The following is a 22,216-nucleotide window of genomic DNA, read 5'->3' as shown; positions in this document are numbered from 1 at the left end:
GTCCTACATGAATTGACTCCATTGTGATGTCCCGGAAATGTCTGTGGATCACGGATTAGCCTCTTCAATCATCTAAAGACCTACAATTAGACGACCCCGTTGAGAGGACTGTCATATTCGTTTCTAGTGGTCGCTGATGAGACACATTCTGTCTTTTGTGATGAAGTTGCAAATACGATACACAGTTAACATACTATAGAAATGCTGAAAACATATAGTGCAGGGGTCACCAACCCTGTTCCTGTAGAGCACCTGCCCTGCATGTTTTCCACATCTGCCTACTCAAGTCACACCTGATTTTTTTTTTTTTTTTTTTTTTTTTTTAAGTGGTATTTTCCAGTGTTTGATTGGCTGAGCACACCTGATAGAGTTAATTGCCTGGGAGTGGAACAGGGAGAGTTAGAAAACATTCAGGGCAGGTGCTCTCCAGGAACAGGGTTGGTGACCCCTGATATAGTGTAACTAGCGTGTTGCCCGTGGGGATCCACGGGTTCTAGAATGGTAGTGTTTATAAAATTGGGTAACTGACATTTTTCAAGGGTGGCAATAAATTATGCAAAGTTTCTATAATGAGTTGGAATGGCATGTGAGTCCAGATCTGTTGTATTGGACTTGATGTTGATATCCCTTAATGAATACTTGAGGCACCGACGAGACTCTGTGGGATGGTCAATTGAGTGATGGCATCCTTTGGGTTGTCAAGTGGGTGCCCTCCTCCTTGGGTGTTTTGCTAATAGGCCCACGACACCTCCATAGGGTTCAGCAGTGAGTCCCAGCGTTCCAGGTTCACTCCCTGGATGCCATCACCTCACTTGAAGGCCAAGACGGAGTCTTTTCTCTTCATCCACAGCCACTGGCTTCCCTTTTCAGCAGCGGGGGAGAGGTCTTTGACTGCCTGCCGATGGGCCTTCCCTTGCACTCCCATCTCCCTGAGCTGCCTGGATGTTGAGGTGGCTAAAAAACCTCTGCAGCCTACTTCCACTGGGCGTAACTTCACATTCCAGCCTTGTTGTTGCGCATCGGCTTGCGAGTTCAGCATACCTCAACATTCTCCGCTCATAGGCTTCCTCCACTGCGCCCTCCCAGGGCACAGTGAGCTCGATGATGTAGACGAACTTGAACGAGGATGACCACAGAACAAGGTATGGTCGCAGGTTGATGGTTGTGATTTCTGCTGGGAAGCACAGTTTCTTGTCCAAGTCTGCCAGCAGCTTCCAGTCCCGCACTCTGCCCAGCTGACCAGTTTCCGATCTTACAGTTCTGAGGTTGGTTTGCCGCTCGCCTTCCCGAACAAACAGTGTTGGCTGCCACTGAGATGAAGGGGGAGGAAGGGCATTCACAGTTGTCTGCCGACTTTCCAACACTGCCGCAAGACACTTTAGCACTTGGTTATGCCGCCAGGTGTAACGGCCTTGGGTGAGGCTGGCCTTGCATCCCACTAAGATGTGCTTCAGTGTTGCTGGACTTGGGCATAAAGGGCATATGGGGTCTTCAGCATACCACTGGCTTAGGTTTGCGGGGGAAGGCAGGACATCATAGGCAGCCCTGATGGTAAAGCTTGGCCTGAATGCCTCCATCTTCCTCTTCGCCAGTACTTCCCATGCCATCCACTGCCTTTGCTTCGCCTGCGCCACAGCCCAGAATGTTTTTATAACCTTAGACCTTCAGACCTCAACAGTTTTTAGAAGAAGAACTCAGCCCTTTTATTTCCTGTTAATTATGTCATTTTTTAATGTTAATTTACTGTCAGTATATTTATACATTGTTTAGGTTCTTGTTATCATATACACACTATTATTATTATTATTATTATTATTTTATTTTATTATTACTTCTATTTTGTCATTTGATTTTTGACATTTGATGGCCCACAATGGAAATCAGGGTTTTCACTTTCTCGTGTCTTCCATGTATTTTTAATGTATTTACAATATTATGTATTTACATTGAACTTACTAAATAAAAGCACGCACGCACGCTTTTAATATATAGATGATTTACCGTCCCTTGATGGAATGGCGTGCAAGTCCAGAATGTAATTATCAGCGTCCATTGTTCAGTGTTGTTTGCTAATAACTGTAGTTTCTCCAAAAATGTTAGTCCTATCAACGTTCCATTTTGGCAGGGATTAGTTTTCCATCCATCCATCATGCAGCCTCTGTACTTTAGAACAAATGACAGCAGGCCCAGGAAACTTGAAGTATAGTCATCTCTTAGAGATGTTTGTCTGTAGAGAGTTTGCATATGGGTGACCTTGAACAACTTCTCTAGGTCACAGGTCAGCAAAATAAATTCTTGAAAAACCTTGGAAAATTTAGCCATTGTTTTATTTGCAGATACAGCACTGGATAGCCTACTGACGTCAGCCTAATTTATTGCCTAATGATCAGTCACAGCAGTGAAATGCTGATGTTATCATGAGCCTTATTTCCCAAGGAGGAGGACATAACTCATGTGCTCTCTGAGTGCCACTTAATTTTCATTATTTTTTGTTTTTATTTATTATTTTTTTGTGATGACATCTTTGTTTTCATATTGTCTCACATTCAGTGCTGTTGCAAAAGATAAAGACAAGCAGAGCTTCAAGTTACGTGCCGGAATGGACAAGAAAATTGTCATTTACGTTCAGCAAACCTCCAATAAGGAACTGGCTATTGAGAGGTAAAATACAACACAAAGACGTACACATATGCTCAAGCACTTAGACACATTTTGTGCTATTAATCTTAATTGACACCAAAATTAACTTCTCTGATTTTTTTTTTTTGTGATTTGCCATCAGTTGCTGATAAAACATTTTATTAAATCTCAGACATGCTTACAAATATATAGTGGATGACGGAAAAAAGAGCTGATATCTATCAATGTAAAAGAAGATGTGATTGCTCAAAATGAGTAGAAATCTTTTCATCTTGCCCTTGACTTGTCCTTTGGTTGTTTTACAGTACAGAGAGAGATTTATTGTTGTTCCTCTGGTTCCCATTCTTGTTGTGTACTTTGTATTTTCCTTTTTAAAGTTCTGCGAAGATTTTATTTTGCTCATATTTATTTATTGGATTATTACTGTAATTACTGAAAAAAAAACAGTTTTTGAAAAATGTGTAGAAAAGGTGTGATCTGACCTTGACTAGAAGACAACATTTAGGGTATATTGGCAAAAATGGGTTACGTAGAAAATTTTAATTTTTTTTTCTTATTATTCCGAGTGGTTTTCTAGTTTTTAGGCATGTGTGTGTGTGTGTGTGTTTTAAATTATGTAGCATACTTTTCTCTGTGTGCATGTTTCCAGGTGTTTTGGTCTTCTGCTGAGTCCAGGAAAAAATGTGAAGAACAGTGACATGCACCTGCTGGATCTGGTAGGTGTCACTATACAACCCCTGGCAAAAATTATGGAATCACCGGCCTCGGAGGATGTTCATTCAGTTGTTTAATTTTGTAGATAAAAAGCAGATCACAGACATGACACAAAACTAAAGTCATTTCAGATGGCAACTTTCTGGCTTTAAGAAACACTATGAGAAATCTGGAAAAAAAATTGTGCCATTTGTAAAATCCAGGCGGCTTTTGATGGCTTTCAGTGGAGTGAGTATATGAGAAATTGTTTAACAGGCAGGACATGTTCCAACTTGTCCTTAAGGCTTTCAACAGAGGTGTTTTTCCTGTGGCGGAGCGTCGCGGCGGCTGCGTCCCGACGCGCGGACCCGTCCGCACGTCTTTCATTAAAAAAATCTCCTTTAACAGTGGAATATCCGGATAAAATGCTGAAACCGACTTCTTCTGAAACTTCTCTGTTCTCTCACGACGTCCTGGATCAATAGAACCTGAAATGTGGAGGTTTTCAGCTTGAACAGGCTGACGACGGCGGCTGAGAGCGCTGCACGACATCTCGCACCGTGGGAAGTCCTTAAAGCGACAGAATCACCTCAAAATCTCTCATCAGCCGTTAAAATTTTCACTGAAAACCAGCTTAATTTTTCGAACCGTGTCCACTTCGATGTGTCTCACAGGTTTAGAAAAAATTTTGATGAAACAAAGCGCCAGTCTCTCAGCAACTTCTCAGACAAAGGAATTCCAACGAGGGGCTGGATGACTCCTCCCACAAGGCGTGCTCACAGGCGAATGACGTCACCGACAGGCGTGGAAAAACTCACGCATGCGCACGAGGGTTCAAGCATGTCTGATGTAAAAACATATGAATGAAATCCATATAGTTTTTGAAAAATAAAAGGACCGTTACTTTATTGACAGCCCACGTATATCGCACCGGAATGAATCTGCCCAAAGATGGACCCTGATGAGCTAAAGAAACATACATAAAGTGCATGTCTGTAAGTCACACTTTTTTTAACATATTCCTACTGCTTCATGAAACAAGGTGCAAAAAGAATTTAATTAGCGCTTTATTTATAAGTTAAACAGCACATTAGCTAGCAGAAGTTATCAGGCTCATCAATATTGTACGAAGCACAAAGAACTTGAGTGTAAACTGCTTTTTGTCACCACTGAACAGACGAAAACGTCAAGGAGGAGCTAAATGTGTGCCCATGTAGCACACTAGATGTAAATAAACTTTTTAATTGATTACTAGCGTGTTGCCCGTGTTCTCTACGACCCAGCATGTCCTTGTCCATCTTCTTCTTGTTTTACTGAGGTTGGTTAATGGTGCCTTGCTAGCATCTTCTGCTCTATAGTGAGAATCAGACGTCATTCAGATCTGTATACAGGAACAGCTTGTCATGCGTGTAGGCATTGCCATCTTGTGGCCGTAGATGATAATACAGTGTTTTTTGATTATATAAATCGCTTCAAAATACATGTTGCAGAACTAGCCAAATATATTTAAAAAAATGTGACTTATAGTCCAGAAAATGTGGTGTGTTTTCTGTCGATTTGTGATCTATCTCTCATTGTTTCACCCACACTGTATATGTAGTGTGTTTGTTTTAAGTGTGCATGTTTATTTTTCACTCTCCATGACTAAAGTCAGGTGGCCAGTGTCAGTCAGGTCATCACCATTGCTTTGTTGTCAAATAATCTTCTGTAAATATGATGCGCTGTGCTGTCTCATTAATCACAGACATTGGAGGGTAAAAGTCAGTGGCATACCTCCAGGAACTGCAGTATTTATTCATCTTTATGTATATTATTTTGTTTGTATTCTCTAAATTCCCCAACTTGTACTCCTTCAGGAGTCGATGGGAAAGAGCTCAGATGGGAAGTCTTACATCATCACAGGAAGTTGGAACCCCAACATGTCTCAGTTTCAGGCTGTAAATGAAGAAACTCCTAAAGGTTGTAACAAAAAATAAAAGAAAAATTTATGTTTCCAAGAAAGGTTTTCCCCCTTGTTTCAAATTTTGATGTGTAGTTTGATGTTTATTGTCCTTGTGCTGTTTTCTTGTGTTTGCAGATAAATGTATGTATATGACAACAGCAGTAGATCTGGTGATTACGGAAGTAGAGGAACCGGTGCGCTTTCTGCTGGAAACGAGGGTCAGAGTATGTTCCCCAAATGACAGGCTGTTCTGGCCATTCAGCAAGCGGAGTTACACCGAAACATTCTACCTTAAACTTCGGCAGGTAGGTCAAAGACATGGCCATCATTCATTATTGAGTGGTAATGTTGGTTGCTGTAATTGGAAATGACTAAATATTTTATGATTAAGCGTAATAGATGTGAACTAGAGGATAGTTTGTCTTCCCTGTGTTAGATTTGAAAATCTCTTCGATATCTCTCAGATGGAGCGTAAGGAGTGTAAAAGTCCTGCCTCAGACACACTCTATGAGGTGGTGAGCTTGGAAAGTGAAACGGAGAGAGGAAAAACGGGAAAACCACAGCTAGTCCCACCATCCTGTCCCCAGGGCCTGGTACTTTCATCCCTTCACCACCTGAGGATGATGAAGAAGAAGGTTAGTTGATGAGCATTTGGCTTGGACTAATATGATGTCCAAAACAGTTGATTAGCTTTTAAACCCACTTCCTCACATGCATTCTGAAAAACACAATAACAACTATACAAGTTATCGGAAAAGAACACCCTGCTGCAGTGCTTCACAAACATTCAGATATTAGGTGCAAAAGCATTTTCTCTTGTATTCCAAAAAGTCTTCCTGTCCTGTGTGCAGTACGGAAAAGTCTGTACTATCTATACTTACAGAGTGCTTACTGTTTTTATGTGTATGTGAAAGAGAGCATCAGGAGGAAAGACGGACAGGAAAAATAAACAAGGTCCCTGCTGTGTCTGAGTTTTTGTCACTGGAACTACCAAAGGAGGACATTAAAATGGGTTTCTTGCACTTCTCACACTCCTTATCTCCTAACTCATCATGAACTATTGCTTTCACATCTGATGCACATTCTCTGTGGATCAAAATCTTGGACACGTTTGCACAGGAGCACTCTGTGGCCCTTGTGGCAGAGTTAAAAGTAGGCCACATTCAAAGTCTTTTTACTGCTATAACTTACACATGCACTAAATTGAGACACTTTATATGCTTTCATACCTGTGTGTAATAACACTTTAGACAAGCGGAAATAGATTTATGCCACTTCTTCTTTTTTGACCTGGCTTTGCTTGTTTTGTATTTTGGCTTTGCACCCACGAAGCTGGTGTTCTGGTTATTCCTCCAATGTTGACATCCCCAATCAGATGCTGTAGACTTTATACATGCTTGGTAAAGAACTGTAAATGTCTCGGCCAAATGCAGCGCTCCGTCAGGCAAAGGTCAATTTTGGGAGGCCGTTTATACTTAGTGATAATTCGTTAATGTATTTTAATAACTACATAGTTGTTCAATCACTTACTGTGAAATATCCTACTTTTGCTGCTACAATGCTGCACTAAGTTGAATTGATGAGTCACAAAACAAAAAAAACTTTTATTTCTTTCAAATCAAGAAGCAGCTTGGATATAAGGTAGTTTTTTCTTAATGCATGGCCGAACTGTTAAACTGACAAGCATATACGAGTACATATATTAGATTGTTAGATAGATGTTCATGTGCTTGCAGTGTGTCTGAAAATACAATTATCACTACTCTGTATCGGCAGATACTCACCATTACTGGTAAATGACTTGGATCAGGATTTGGGGCAAAAAAAGTCCTTGATTTAGACACCCCTAGAAAACAGCAAAGCATGTTGTGATTGTAAAAGTTGATTCTTCTGAATGTGTAACTGACTGATGTGTGGCAGATAATGATGAACCGTTACTCAGTGGGTCAGGTGACGTTTCCAAGGAGTGTGCAGAAAAGATTCTGGAGACCTGGGGAGACTTACTGTCTAAATGGTGAGGCTTTATATTCTCTTGACTTTTTCCTGTGTGTTCTCTTGCTCCTGAATGCAGTTTTGTGTGTGTGTGTGTGTGTGTGTGTGTGTGTGTGTGTGTGTGTGTTGTGTGTGTGTGTGTGTGTGTGTGTGTGTGTGTGTGTGTGTGTGTGTGTGTGTGTGTGTGTGTGTGTGTGTGTGAGAGAAATGCAGCAGGTACTTATCCCATAAATCCATGCACTTTCAGCATACTTGATGTGCTTGCTTCTTTACCTTTGCAGAAAATGCCATGTATTGCATAACCTGATGAATGACATAAACAAGAGAAATTAGAGGGACATGAATAAAGAAAGTGAGGAAATCTGTGGATTTTGTTTAGGCTGCATTTGGTGTATAGGTACAGTTATGCCTTCAAGCGTTCCTTCTCTTTGTACCTTTTATTTTGTCTCTGACAGACTGACAAATAGACTGATGAGAAAGTTCATGAGAATTATGTCCTTTACATCTGCATACAGTATATCTATGTTAGAAATAGAGCATTTTCCCAATAGCATAAATTTTAAATAGAAAGACAGACTGAATGAAGGCATTAGACCCCACCCCACCCCTCTGGGTAAAGCTGTTGTAGTTTTCTGTTGACTTATTATTTTCTTTTGTCTGTTGTTTCTGAATCCCCCTAATTTTTTTAAAGCTGACTGGATATGGGGCAGCATGGTGGCTTAGTGGTTTGCACTGTTACCTCACAGCGAGAAGGTCATGGGGTCGATTCCCACTTGTGGCCTTTCTGTGTGTACATTGTCTGTGGGTGTGAATGTGTTTGTTTGTCTATATGTGGCCCTACGACAGAATGGTGTCCTGTCCAGGGTGTACCCTGCCTCACGCCGTATGACTGCTGGGAAAAGCTCCAGCCCCCCACGACCCGATCATGGATAAGCGGTTGTCCTGTGCGCCAATAGCATTTCTTGTACGAGTATATTCGTCCGTGAATTGTTCTGTAATTTATGTTTGTAGCATGGCCCAAGCAGAGGGTCACCCCTTTGAGTCTGGTCTGCTTGAGGTTTCTTCCTCAGAGGGAGTTTTTCCTTACCACTGTTGCTGTGGGGGTCGGTAAGGTTAGACCTTACCTGTGTGAAGCGCTTTGAGGCAACTCTGTTGTGATTTGGCGCTATATAAATGAAAATAAATTGAAGTGTGTGTGTGTGTGTGTGTGTGTGTGTGTGTGTGTGTGTGTGTGTGTGTGTGTGTGTGTGTGTGTGTGTGTGTGTGAGAGAGAGAGAGAGGGACTGGATATGGAAATTTTTGGAGAAAAATATGTTTGAAAAACATTCTGGGAAAAAAAACAAAAACATTGCGATTGTAATGGGGTGTATGAATAACTTATACCTTATAATTTGTTTTATTATGCAGTGTTATTTCTTTTCAACCTCAAATATAAGGAAATCAGGCTTAATTCATTACAATAGCAGTCCAAATTTGTATGTCATTATTATTATTATTTTAATAATACACCACGTTAGTTGTGAGACAAGTGATCTTGAACATGGCTCCATTTCACAGAGCTTTAAAACTTTCCTGATTGATCACAACTTTCTGCAATGCTACTTTTATCACAGATTACACCCGTTTTCATTCCGTGATTGGGAATCTGATTTTATTTTATTTCTTCTTTTCTGCCAGAAATGTTCACAACCAGGGGTCAAAATTGACCTATAGGAGACTGGTTTAAATTTTGGAGGTGATCCGGATCCAGATTCTGGATCAAGATTTCACTTATATAGGTTTTGAAGGATTACGTCAAACTACTTAACAGATTCACACCAAATTTGCACCACAGATAGATAGTGCATGGAAGACTCCACTGGATTTGGAGGTGATCTGGATCCAAATTCTGGTTCCAGATTTCACGTTATGTAGGCTTTGAAGGATTACGTCAAAACTACTTCTCAGATTTTCACCAAATTTGCACCACAGATAGATATTAGGGCATGGAAGACACCAGTGAATTTTGGAGGTGCTACAGTTTGGAGGATGTCAGAAATCTTGGATTGCGCTTGTTATATTTATTTTATACAGAGATTACTTTTGAATTTCCAGATTTCATTATATAATCAAAAAAAAATCACTATCAGTCTGAAATTTTACTTTCTCTGCAATAACAGAAAATGTTTGACACAATTAAAACATGGTCTTTGCTAATACAAGTGCACTAGGTGTATATATAAGGCAAAAGTTGTACGATTTCACAGCAATTAACTTCTGACGCAAATGCAGACAGACATCTCGACCCACCCCATGTATCTAGTTGGAGTTACTTAATCACAAACTACTTTCTTAATTAATGATTGTCTCACGTGTTTTCAGTAAATGGTTAATCAATCAATCAATCAATTTTTTTATATAGCGCCAAATCACAACAAACAGTTGCCCCAAGGCGCTTTATATTGTAAGGCAAGGCCATACAATAATTATGTAAAACCCCAACGGTCAAAACGACCCCCTGTGAGCAAGCACTTGGCTACAGTGGGAAGGAAAAACTCCCTTTTAACAGGAAGAAACCTCCAGCAGAACCAGGCTCAGGGAGGGGCAGTCTTCTGCTGGGACTGGTTGGGGGCTGAGGGAGAGAACCAGGAAAAAGACATGCTGTGGAGGGGAGCAGAGATCGATCACTAATGATTAAATGCAGAGTGGTGCATACAGAGCAATAAAGAGAAAGAAACAGTGCATCATGGGAACCCCCCAGCAGTCTACGTCTATAGCAGCATAACTAAGGGATGGTTCAGGGTCAGCTGATCCAGCCCTAACTATAGCTTTAGCAAAAAGGAAAGTTTTAAGCCTAATCTTAAAAGTAGAGAGGGTGTCTGTCTCCCTGATCTGAATTGGGAGCTGGTTCCACAGGAGAGGAGCCTGAAAGCTGAAGGCTCTGCCTCCCATTCTACTCTTACAAACCCTAGGAACTACAAGTAAGCCTGCAGTCTTGAGAGCGAAGCGCTCTATTGGGGTGATATGGTACTATGAGGTCCCTAAGATAAGATGGGACCTGATTATTCAAAACCTTATAAGTAAGAAGAAGAATTTTAAATTCTATTCTAGAATTAACAGGAAGCCAATGAAGAGAGGCCAATATGGGTGAGATATGCTCTCTCCTTCTAGTCCCCGTCAGTACTCTAGCTGCAGCATTTTGAATTAACTGAAGGCTTTTTAGGGAACTTTTAGGACAACCTGATAATAATGAATTACAATAGTCCAGCCTAGAGGAAATAAATGCATGAATTAGTTTTTCAGCATCACTCTGAGACAAGACCTTTCTGATTTTAGAGATATTGCGTAAATGCAAAAAAGCAGTCCTACATATTTGTTTAATATGCACTTTGAATGACATATCCTGATCAAAAATGACTCCAAGATTTCTCACAGTATTACTAGAGGTCAGGGTAATGCCATCCAGAGTAAGGATCTGGTTAAACACCATGTTTCTAAGATTTGTGGGGCCAAGTACAGTAACTTCAGTTTTATCTGAGTTTAAAAGCAGGAAATTAGAGGTCATCCATGTCTTTATGTCTGTAAGACAATCCTGCAGTTTAGCTAATTGGTGTGTGTCCTCTGGCTTCATGGATAGATAAAGCTGGGTATCATCTGCGTAACAATGAAAATTTAAGCAATACCGTCTAATAATACTGCCTAAGGGAAGCATGTATAAAGTGAATAAAATTGGTCCTAGCACAGAACCTTGTGGAACTCCATAATTAACTTTAGTCTGTGAAGAAGATTCCCCATTTACATGAACAAATTGTAATCTATTAGACAAATATGATTCAAACCACCGCAGCGCAGTGCCTTTAATACCTATGGCATGCTGTAATCTCTGTAATAAAATTTAAGAAATTTAAGAAAAAAAAAAAAGTTAAAAAAGTTAAGTTCTGTTCTTGCTGAAAACACTGATACTGTATCTTTAAGCTATGCTTCAGCAAACACTGAATAAAGCTACAATTTTAAATAAAATAAAGCTGTTGACTGTCTTATCCTTTTCCCTTTACGTTATCTCTCAGGCATATGAACTTATCAGTGCGTCCTAGGCAGCTGCCTACACTGGTGCGGAGTGGAATTCCTGAAGCTCTACGTGGGGAGGTGTGGCAGCTGCTAGCAGGTTGCCATAACAATGACCATCAGGTAGAGGAGTACCGCACTCTCATCACAAAGGTAAGGCCACAGAAAATGTCATATTTTCTGGAAAGATTGATTTCCATCATTAGATTAGATAGACACAGCTACTCCTGTAGCTGTCCTTTGCATTCCTCACGCAGTGTTTCACCTCCTGTTGTCCTGTTGTGATCATCTCCATGTCTCTGCTTCTGAATGTGGCCTTCTTCCTGTTGAGGACAGCTTTGACATCCCGTGCTAGTCATGGCTTGCTTTTAGGGTAACAGTGGACAGCCTTGGTTGGGGAGACCACGTCTGCACAGTGGTTAAGATAATCCGTCAGCCCCTCTATGTCCTCAACGTGCGGGTTGATCATCTAATCCCAGACCGTGGTGTTGTAGCTTTCTCTCAGGGCACATTCCATTTCAGGAGACCACCTCCTAATGGTTCGTGCAAGTGTGCAAAGAAAATTGTGAAACGTTCAAAATCTACATCGCACATTAATTATGCAAACGTGCAAACAATTCAGAAACACTGCATGTGAGTGCAAGTGATTGGGTCAGTGCACCACAGCGCAGCTCGTCTGATCGATTATAACGAGATGTTAAATCTATCGTAAACATACTTTTACAGCTGCTCATAAGAAGGAAAGAACATGCAACTGTTTTATCAAGCTATTACAATACAAACATTACAAATAATTACCTTTTAGACTGTTTCAGTTACGTTCTCCACCTCATGAAGTGCACGAGAGAGAGAGAGGGAAAAAAAAGCTCCAACTGAAACGGTCCTCTGTGATTCCAGAAGCGATTAGGGATGTTTTCAACAGTCAAACTCTGAGATAAAATGAGTAATCTGCCACGAAATAATTATTTTATATACACAGTGTAAAGCGCACAAAGCATGGCATTCAGCTGGGAACACAGCAGGTGGAAATGTCACAGTGAGTTTGCGGATCAAAGTCGTGCAAGTGTCAGGGCACCTTAAGTCTATTGTCCTGTTGTTTCTTGTTGGACAGTCCACAACCTGGTGAAAACAGGCCAAAGTAGAGTCCAAAGTTACATGGTTAAAATTCCCAGAGACTACATCAGTGCCTCAAGATGCTATGTCTGCAACCTGGCTGTGAAGGGGGTGTAAACACAGATAGTGATCACGTGACTAAGCTTGCTTGGTAGATGGTATGTCCGCAAGCTAACAGCTAGCAGCTGTTGCACCAGCCGTTGTTAACGTACATGACGAGTCCCCTATCTTTTCTTTTTCCGCATGCTTTAGTGTCTGTGTCGGCTCTCACAGCAGTGAATCCCACCAGGTTCACGTTAGATAAGCTGGTATGAGGTGGGTTAGCCACATCTCTGTAAAGATAAACAAGCTGCTCTCACAGTAAATCCACTGGTTTTTCAGTACAAACAGCTCATTGATCTTGTTTGGCAGTGAGTTCACATTTCCCATGATCATGGAGGGAATCAGTGGATTGTAGTGCCTCTGATTGTCTGCTAGCCTAGCCTTTAGCTTAGCCCGGCTTTGCAGCCGCTGGCTCTCCTCCTCAGCTCTGCTGGGATGAGATGTCGTATCCCGGCTCGTTCCTTTGTTTTCAGAGCCAGCTGTTCCTCTCTTGAAGTGAAAAACCTTGCTTCTGGAAATGTTAAAAAGTGTAAAATACCCATGGGATATGTATAAACCATACACTGTCTTTGCGAGAAGAGCAGCAGGGTCGAAAGGAGAAAAAGAACTTTAAAAAAAAAAAAAAAAAAGCGGTGTTGGTATTGGGCCGCATGGCTGTACATTCAGAAAGTGCAAATTACACACACTCTCAATAGTTCTATTTATAGTGTGATGATATGGTACTGATAAATTTAGCAATCTCCAGATCTTTACTTAAAAAATGTAAAAATACATATAGAAAATGTGCAGCACCGACCCAAACCACTCGGTGGAAACGGGGGCTGTCAGTAGCCTGTAAAAATCCATAAATTTGCAGCATCATTGTTTAAGTGCAGTGTTCAAAGGGTGTGGAAAAAAGGAGCATCTGGTCCACAATAGAGTCCCCACAATCCACTCATTCTGACACAATGATCCTTAGGAAACTGAAACCAGCAGACTCCACCTGCAATAGTGTTATAATAAAAACTTGCAGCAAATAGTCCATGAGCCAGTCATGAATTTTGACCTAATCGGTACCACTTAAGGGGAAAAAAATTACATTTAGAATCCAGCCTCAGTGTATCATGGCCTACACAAACATGTATGATAGCCATCCCAGGGTGGTAGCTGTAGCCAGCTAGGGGTCAATGAAGAATTACACAGGGGTCAAACTTTAAAAATGCCCCAGTCATGTGGAAAACTATATCACATTATTTGTCTGATCACAACAATTCCAAAAAGGTATTGTTTGGACTATCTATGATGGAATGTTCTGGAGTTATGGGGTACAAACAGCAAAAATGGTGACAAAGGTCAGTTTCAGTTTGTACAGGGGTCAAAAGTTAAAGTTGCTCCAATTTCAGCAAAAAATTATGCAAATTATTGGTTGAAATAAAAGGATCAATAAATGGAATAGTTTTGACTGTGTTGAATGCTTTGTCTCCAAAGTAAAGATCAAACAAGGTCAACATCCATTGAATTCTGACATGTGACATATGTTACCCTGTAACATGATAACTAAGTGTGACAGATGGTGCAAACTATTCCTTTTTAGAACCCTATTAACCCAAACAATAATTTACATAATTTTTTTTTTTTTTTTTTTTTTTTTACTGAGCATTTTTAAAGTTTGACCTGTGTAATTCTTCATTGATCCTTACCTGGCAGCTGCCACCCTGGGGTGGCTATCATACATTTTTGTGTAGGCCATGATACAGTGAGGCTGGATTCTAAGTATTGTTTTTTCCCCTTAAGTGGTACCGAAAACCTGCTTAATGGCCCATGGACTAAAACTCTTCCAGCCGGTATAACTCCAGAAATGAAGCACTTAAACACAGAAGTAGGTCCTATGGTTAACCAAACAAATAGTGCTGTTAAGCTAATGGTTCTCGGACTGATGTCACTTCCTCTTTCTTCTCCAATGTCGTGACTCCCCCAGAAGTTCCTGGTTTTTAGTGGCGCGCAGTTCAAAATCCAAATATTTATCTCTTCTCTAACCACACACCGGGAAAGCATTCATTTCAAACTGTTGTTTAATTTTAGTCTTAAATACTCAAAAAAAAAAAAATAAATAAAAATAAAAAAATATACATATTGTGTCACCTACACTTCAACATCTCAGTGTTTACCATAGGCATTAGTCTATTCTGTGTGCATATAATGAAAATAAATCCCATGATCTGCAGAAATAATTCTAAAAAAATAAAATAATGTTAAAATTACTCTGTTTTGTCTCCGTGTGAAGGCGAGATGCTGCGCAACACCGTTTGCACGCTGGATCACGTGCTCGACAATATTTAAGTTTTCCACCTGCCAAACAAAGTTGTTCTGCCTACAGTGGAAATGCAAAAAAAAAAGCCAGACTTAAACGTTCCGTTACCATGCAGCACCGACCTGAACCACTCAGTGGAAACGGGGCTGTCAGTATATGCTGGTTAAGTCGTCAAGGTGTGACAGCTGCAGTAATTTATTAGATGTACGCCCACGTATGCCAGCGTTTTTAATATGGTCAGCATATGCAGGCTAAATCATCAAGGTGTGACAGGGCCTTAATGTTTGCTAGTTTTATCTTTGGAGCATTTCTCACATTACAGTTGAACAGGTTTGTGTTTTTAGAAAGATAGGTAGCATTTTAGTTTGAATTTTCAAACCCACTGTGTACACTCGTAAAGGCCCTGTCACACCTTGAGGATTTAGCCTGCGTATGATGACTGTATTAAACACGGTGGTGTATGTCTAATAAATTAATGCAGCTGTCACACCTTGACGATTATCCAGTGTATGCTGATGGCCCCGTTTCCACCAAGTGGTTCAGAGCGGTGCTGCATGGTGTGGTGCGGGTCACAAACCGAGTAATTTAACATTATTTTTATTTTTTATCTTAGTGCGCCATTTTCATTGTGTACAGAATGCTGATGAGTCGACTGGCTGTGGTAAATGCTGCTGAATGAATGGAGTGCTGTGACTCTTTAAACTTTTAAAGCGCCATCGCTGTTGACCTGATCAAGTCATCACAAACCTGAATAATGAAACGCTGTGATGATTTATACTGTTATACTTTTAAAGTGCTAGTTGACCGCGATCAGGTGTGATCAGACCTGAATGAAGTGATCTGGTGACCTCTTGGTTTGATCACCGACAGCTCACACCGACAGTTCACACCGTCAGCGATGGCACTTTAAAAGTTTGAAGAGACACAGCCTTTCATTCGGCTCTGATCACACTGATCAATCAGGTCATCTGGTGATCACACCGATAGCAATGGCATTTAAAAAGTCACAGCACCTGATTCGGCTCTAATTGCGGTTGACTGGCACTTTAAAAGTTTAAATCATCGCAGCGCTTCTGTGTGATCAGAGCAGCATCCTCTGAGAAATGCACCTGCAGCAGAAAAACCACCGAGGGACTTGCTTTAAAATGTTTCGTTTCCAACCACGACGTCATTTTCGAAAATCAGGAGCTTTATGTGGATACGTGTCCGGCAGTCTGTGATGGTGACTTTGACTAAAATGAACAGGTCAGACTTTATAGTTTTTCTGTGTGTGAATGAAACAGTCTGTCCACATGAGGACTGCAGGTTTCTGCCAATCAGTGGCCAGCTTTGATGGGCGTATTTAGACTTATGAGTAAATTACAAGAAATGTGTGCCAACAGTCAGATAATTTACCTACAAGTTATGGGATGTACGAGTCACACACTGGCAATCGCTGAAAATTTTCAAGCAGCTCAGCGTATTAGGACGTATATCAGCGAGCTTCAGCGTGCTCTTAACATAAAAAACTGATCCTTATTAGCTTTATGCCAGCATTTTTAATATGGTTGGCATGCGCTGGCTAAATCGTCAAGGTGTGACGGGGACTTCTGTCTTCTGTGTCACAGTGTATAAATGCTGTAGTACTGCTGTACATGGCCAACTCTTTGTGCTGCACAGTATTTTACGTAACTTTTTTCATCCAACCTCAGCACTGTCTGTTTTCTTGTAAACGCATCATCCTCAGGCAACTAGCAGAGTCCCAGGTGGTGACAAGATGTTGCGCTTGCCCTTTCCTTTCCCAGTCTTTCAATACCCTCTTAACCCTTTAGACTCCCAGAGGACTCCCTTCCTTTCTTCTTTGCTTTTTAAAAAAAATATTAACAACCTTGCTGTCACCAGAAGGCATGTGTGTGTGTGTGTGTGTGTGTGTGTGTGTGTGTGTGTGTGTGTGTGTGTGTGTGTGTGTGTGTGTGTGTGTGTGTGTGTGTGTGTGTGTGTGTGTGTGTGTGTGTGTGTGTGTGTGTGGTTGTATGCAAAGGTTTGGGCACCCCTGATGATTTCCATGATTTTCCTTTATAAATCATGGAAATTTGGATCAGCAATCTCAGTCAAATATATCCTACAGCAGACAAACACACTGATATTTGAGAAGTGAAATGAAGTTTATAGGATTTACAGAAAGTGTGCAATAATTCTTTAAACAAAATTAGGCAGGTGCATAAATTTGGGCACCCCAAACAGAAAAAAAAAATACATCAATATTTAGTAGATCCTCCTTTTGCAGAATGAATGGCCTCTAAATGCTTCCTGTAGCTTCCAATGAGACTCTGGGTTCTGGTTGAAGGTATTTTGGACCATTCTTCTTTACAAAACATCTCCAGTTCTGTCAGGTTTGTTGGTTTCCGAGCATGGGCAGTCCGGTCAAAATGACACCACAAATTTTCAATAATATTCAGGTCTGGGGACTGAGATGGCCATTCCAGAATGTTTTACTTGTTCCTCTGCATGAATGCCTTAGTAGATCTTGAGCAGTGTTTAGGTTTTTGTCTTGTTGAAAGATCCAGCCCTGGCACAACTTTGTCACTGATTCATGAACGTTGTTCTCAAGAATCTGCTGTTATTGACTGGAATCCATGTGACCCTCAATTTTAACAAGATTCCCAGTACCTGCACTGGCCACACAGCCCCACAGCATGATGGAACCACCTCCAAATGTTTCTGTAGGTAGCAAGTGTTTTTATTGGAATGCTGTGTTCTTTTTTTTAGCCATGCTTACCGCCCCTTGTTATATCTAAATAACTCCATTTTAGTTTCATCAGTCCACAGCACCTTATTCCAAAATGAAGCTGGCTTGTCCAAAAGTGCTTTAGCATACCTGAAGTGACTCTGTTTGTGGCGTGTATGTACTGTATAGTTGAACGATGCACAGAGACACTGCGGCAAGATCATGTCTTTGGAGCAAGTCTGTGGGTTGACTATGACTGTTCTCACCATCCTTCGCTTCACCTTATCTGAGATTTTTCTTGGCCTGCCACTTCAGGCCTTAACTAGTACTGTGCCTGCGGTCTTCCATTTCCTCACTATGTTCCTCACAGTGGAAACTGACAGCTGAAATCTCTGAGATAGCTTTTTGTATCCTTCCCTTAAACCATGATGTTGAACAATCTTTGTTTTCAGGTCATTTGAGGGTTGTTTAGAAGGTCCCATGTTGCCACTCATTAGAAGAGATGCAAAGAGGAGAAACATTTCCAAATGGCCACCTTAAATACCCTTTCTCATCATTAGATTCTCCTGTGTAAGGAGGTCAGGGGTCAATGAGCTTACCAAACCATTTTTGTGTTCCAATAACTAGTGCTAAATGTATTCAAATCAATAAAATGACAGGGTGCCCAAATTTATGCACCTGCCCAATTTTGTTTAAATAATTATCTGCATTCATGCAGAGGAACAAGTACAGCGTTCTGGAATGGCCATCTCTGAATATTATTGAAAATCTGTGGTGTGATTTTGAGCGGGCGTCCATGCTCGGAAACCAACAAGCCTGACTGAACTGGAGATGTTTTGTAAAGAAGAATGGTCCAGAATACCTTCAACCAGAATCCAGACTCTCATTGGAAGCTACAGGAAGCGTTTAGAGGCTGTTATTTCTGCAAAAGGAGGCTCTACTAAATATTGATGTATTTTTCTTTTTTCTGTTGGGGTGCCCAAATTTATGCACCTGCCTAATTTTGTTTAAAGAATTATTGCACACTTTCTGTAAATACTAGAAACTTTATTTAACTTCTCAAATATCAGTGTGTTCGTCTGCTGTATGATATATTTAACTGAAATTTCTGATCCAGACAACCAATGATTTATAAAGGAAAATCATGAAAATGATCAGGGGTACCCAAACGTTTGCATTATGTGTATAAAACGGACAATGTGCGTTATGTGTCTAAAATGGACAAAATCCGTTATGTGTATAAAACGGACAAAATCCGTTGTGTATATTGTATGTGACCCTTTTAAAGTTCTCAGTTGTGTCTTTATGCAATTTACAGCAGGAGCAATGTTTTTTTTTCTTTTTAATTTGTCCTTCAGTGAGTTCTACTAGTTCCACTTCTTTATACAATCATCAACCTACAAACCAACATTACGGTACATACAATTTCCTCCATGAGTTGTAGGTCATTTGAGCGTCTTTGACCGACTTTGTGTTGTGAAGTTGATGATATTTGCGGACTTTTCTGCCAAATGTATTTGATTCATGATCAAAATTTAATCAATGTGCACACTGCAAAAACTTCTAAAATATGACAGGAGAGGAAGGAGTGAAACCAGAAAAGTGACAAATCACAGACCTTAGCAGGTGCATGGGTTCACAGCCATGCATAGGGCTCTGAACTAAAGTGGTTTGGTTCGTCACACCCAGGGAAGCATTTTGTTAATAAAAGTCCACCGTTACTGAGGCAATAATCTGGTCATAATTTTTAATACTCTACCAAAGTCAAGAAAACACTGTCCAGTCAACAAAAATGTGCTGTAATAAACTCCTGAATCAACCTTAATCTGTTATCTTTGTTTGGTAATTTCGAAATGGGGGTGTGTTCATTTTAACTAGTGTGCCTTAATAGAGAGAGTGGTGACATGACGAGTTGAAAAAAATTGGTCACGTGACTCATGGTGCCATCTTGGGTTCAAAATAACATTCGCTGTTAATCTATCTGCATGTAAATCCAGCTATTTTATTTATTTATTCGCTGAAAATGCTGGTTTTCTGTGCATTTGGAGGCACAAATAGGCACAGCAAAGGCAAGAAAAAATGTCAAGAGAAGCTCACCTGTAATTTATACTGAAGTACCAGTTAATCACAGTGTCCTTGTTTTGGTAATTGGTGGCAATAAAGCTGAACGGTAATGTAGGACAGAGGCACTGAAGCTGTCCAGTTTCTATGTCTGCAGGTGATTTGTGTTTTTATTTTGGCCCATTAGAGTTATAGCCTCAAATTAATTTGGGAGATCAAAGGGGACTGTGTTTTAAAGTTGGTATTTCTGCACTTTTGCCAGCACTCAGCACATGTAGTCTATGTTGGTAGGTCTCTTATCACCTTTACACATATGGTTATGATAATGGTTGCTTTAAATAAGCTCTGCGAGATTATCGGTGAGAGAGAAATATTTTATTTCAGCCCTTGACGTGTTTTAACTGTCTGTAGAAGTGATTATATATTTAGTTCTATTAAAGGATTTACTTATTCATAAATGGATAGATAACCTACATGACAAGTACCCCAGCACTTTGTAAAGTCCATCTATAAAATCTATAGAAATTAATTAAAGTTAGCTCCACATTTACCAGCTGCAACATTAAAGCAACAAACACATTGAGGCATCAATTTTAACTCTGTGTCCAGGAAAAATAAATAAATTAATTAAATAATGTATCAAAAAGAGATTGCTAGCAAGGGGTTGATATGGACAAGTGAGGGGGAGGCTGTAAAAATAACTTTTGACTTTTGCTAAATGGGGAAATACTTAGGTGTTAAGAACACCGGCAGGTGACAGCTGCTTTGGAAAACCAGCTGAGGTGTGCCGTTGCTTGGCATGTTAAGGTTAGTTAGTAATAGCAAGTAAATAAATATTAATAAATTAATGAATTATTTAATTTATAGACATTTTAACTCAGGATGATCAGGCTTAAAGTGTTAAACCTTTCAGGACTTAAAGTGTTAAACAGTGTAAAAAAAAAAAGGCATGTTTTTTTCTGCAGGCATTGTCATTTTGAGAAGTGGAAAATATTTTTGGCTGTTTATGAAACTATGGCAGGCCAAATTAAGCTACGGTGGTCTGAGTGTAGGTTGTTAATGGGGAAACTGCATCGTGCTCGTACTGCTTCATTCTTCTCACTATGTTGTTATCTTTATTGTTTTGTTTTGCTCTGTATTTCTTTCTGTCTTCCTTCTCTCCCTCTTCACTTTGATAGTCTGTGTTCCCTTTGATTCCTGCTCGTCGTCTTTTTTTCCAACCCTCTTTGTTGTACTGTCATCTATTTTTAGCTCCCAGTGTGGTGGACACAGGAGAGGTGTGAAAGCATGAGAGTGCGTCTTGATAGAGGGGGAGAAAGGTGCTGGCTGGTGTGTGTGTGTTTATAGGCCCCCGTCACGCTCCACCAAATTCCTCTATACGAGACAATCTCTGCAGCCGTCAGAAACTCATTAAAATGAGGATGTAGACCATGGCGCGGTAAATGTGACAGTCATTGCAAGTCCCTGAAGTATTTCTGTTTTAGTACAGGATTTTGTTATTAAATGCAATTGCCAATTTGAATGAGCTTGGGGTGGTTACTCCAGCACATTTGGAATCTTGTTTTCACAGCAGAGAAAGTAACTTGTCATGTCTTCATGGAAACCAAATAAATAAAAGCATAACTGCGTATTCATTTTGGCATCACAGTGGATATCTGCTTGTTGGTGTGTCACCACCAGTAAAATTCTGGAAGTCTGGTGAGTTTATGGTACCCGGTAAAGCTGAGTGTGTCATACAGGAATGGGACCTGCTGAGTCAGAAGCGGGCATGTTTTTATTTTACGCATGCATACAAAATATTTGGAAGAAGAAAGTTGTGTTTGTGTGCATGCATATAAATTTTGATTAAGATATGTCTGTGTCATTGGAAAATGGATATTACTGAACAAATCGGTCTAGAAATGTTTGGTTTGTGCCGGTCACAGCTATATACTTTGTACTGGCTGAGGTTCTTTCAAGAACAGTTTAGCCATGAAAATTTTATTATTGTTGTACAGGGTATAAGGACTTTCCACTTAGGTAATGCTTCATTGTACATTCTGTTCCAGACTTGAACATTCTGACAAACACCTTACATACACAGAGTTGCAGTGTTAATTGGAAAGCAAAAACACTTGTAAATCTAAAAAAGGCCAAAGTGAAAAGTTGCCAGTTTGTGTAATTACAGATTGCATAAGTGTGTGTGTCTGTCTCTCTCTCTCTCTCCTCTCTCTCTCTCTCTCTCTCTCTCTCTCTCTCTCTCTCTCTCTTTCCCCCCCCCAATCACCATTTTACTGAGCACCCTGTAAACTGGTTTGGTCAAGGGGTCATCCACAAAACAACTGTCGGCACTTTAGGGAGGTGGGGATGGACGGCAGGTCGACCAAGATGGTTAGTAATCACAACTCGGAGTAGTTCTCTGTGGTAGTGAATATGGCATTGTGCAACACCAATGCATGCTGCTCGACTTGACCTAATTTCCAAATGGAATGCACCTCGAAGGCAGTCCCAGCTGTAGATTGCATTAAAAGCTGTCTTTGTATAGCAACTTGGTAAAAATAGGCAGAATGCGGATGGAAACAGTGATGTGTGTGTGTGTGTGTGTGTACACCCATATACATGTGTGTCTGTATGTATAAAACTGACCGTGTGT

General features: G+C 40.4%; 1 protein-coding gene and 1 long non-coding RNA gene across 2 annotated transcripts in view; one reads left to right on the top strand and one right to left on the bottom strand.

The window, feature by feature from the left end:
• Nucleotides 1-22,216, bottom strand: part of LOC117529379 — an 883,736-nt gene that overhangs the window by 406,557 nt on the left and 454,963 nt on the right. The window lies entirely within an intron of this gene.
• The window catches only part of LOC117529366 (rab GTPase-activating protein 1), a 176,219-nt gene that overhangs the window by 53,872 nt on the left and 100,131 nt on the right, over nucleotides 1-22,216 (top strand). The window contains 8 exon segments of the mRNA XM_034192126.1: nucleotides 2,551-2,661; nucleotides 3,290-3,356; nucleotides 5,190-5,292; nucleotides 5,411-5,580; nucleotides 5,740-5,811; nucleotides 5,814-5,910; nucleotides 7,196-7,289; nucleotides 11,314-11,464. Of these exon segments, the coding sequence (XP_034048017.1) occupies nucleotides 2,551-2,661; nucleotides 3,290-3,356; nucleotides 5,190-5,292; nucleotides 5,411-5,580; nucleotides 5,740-5,811; nucleotides 5,814-5,910; nucleotides 7,196-7,289; nucleotides 11,314-11,464 (865 nt within the window).

Source organism: Thalassophryne amazonica, chromosome 17 (genome assembly GCF_902500255.1).
Source record: "Thalassophryne amazonica chromosome 17, fThaAma1.1, whole genome shotgun sequence".
NCBI lineage: Eukaryota > Metazoa > Chordata > Actinopteri > Batrachoidiformes > Batrachoididae > Thalassophryne > Thalassophryne amazonica.
Note: the sequence above shows the minus strand (reverse complement) of the source record. Positions and strands in the feature narration are given on the sequence as shown.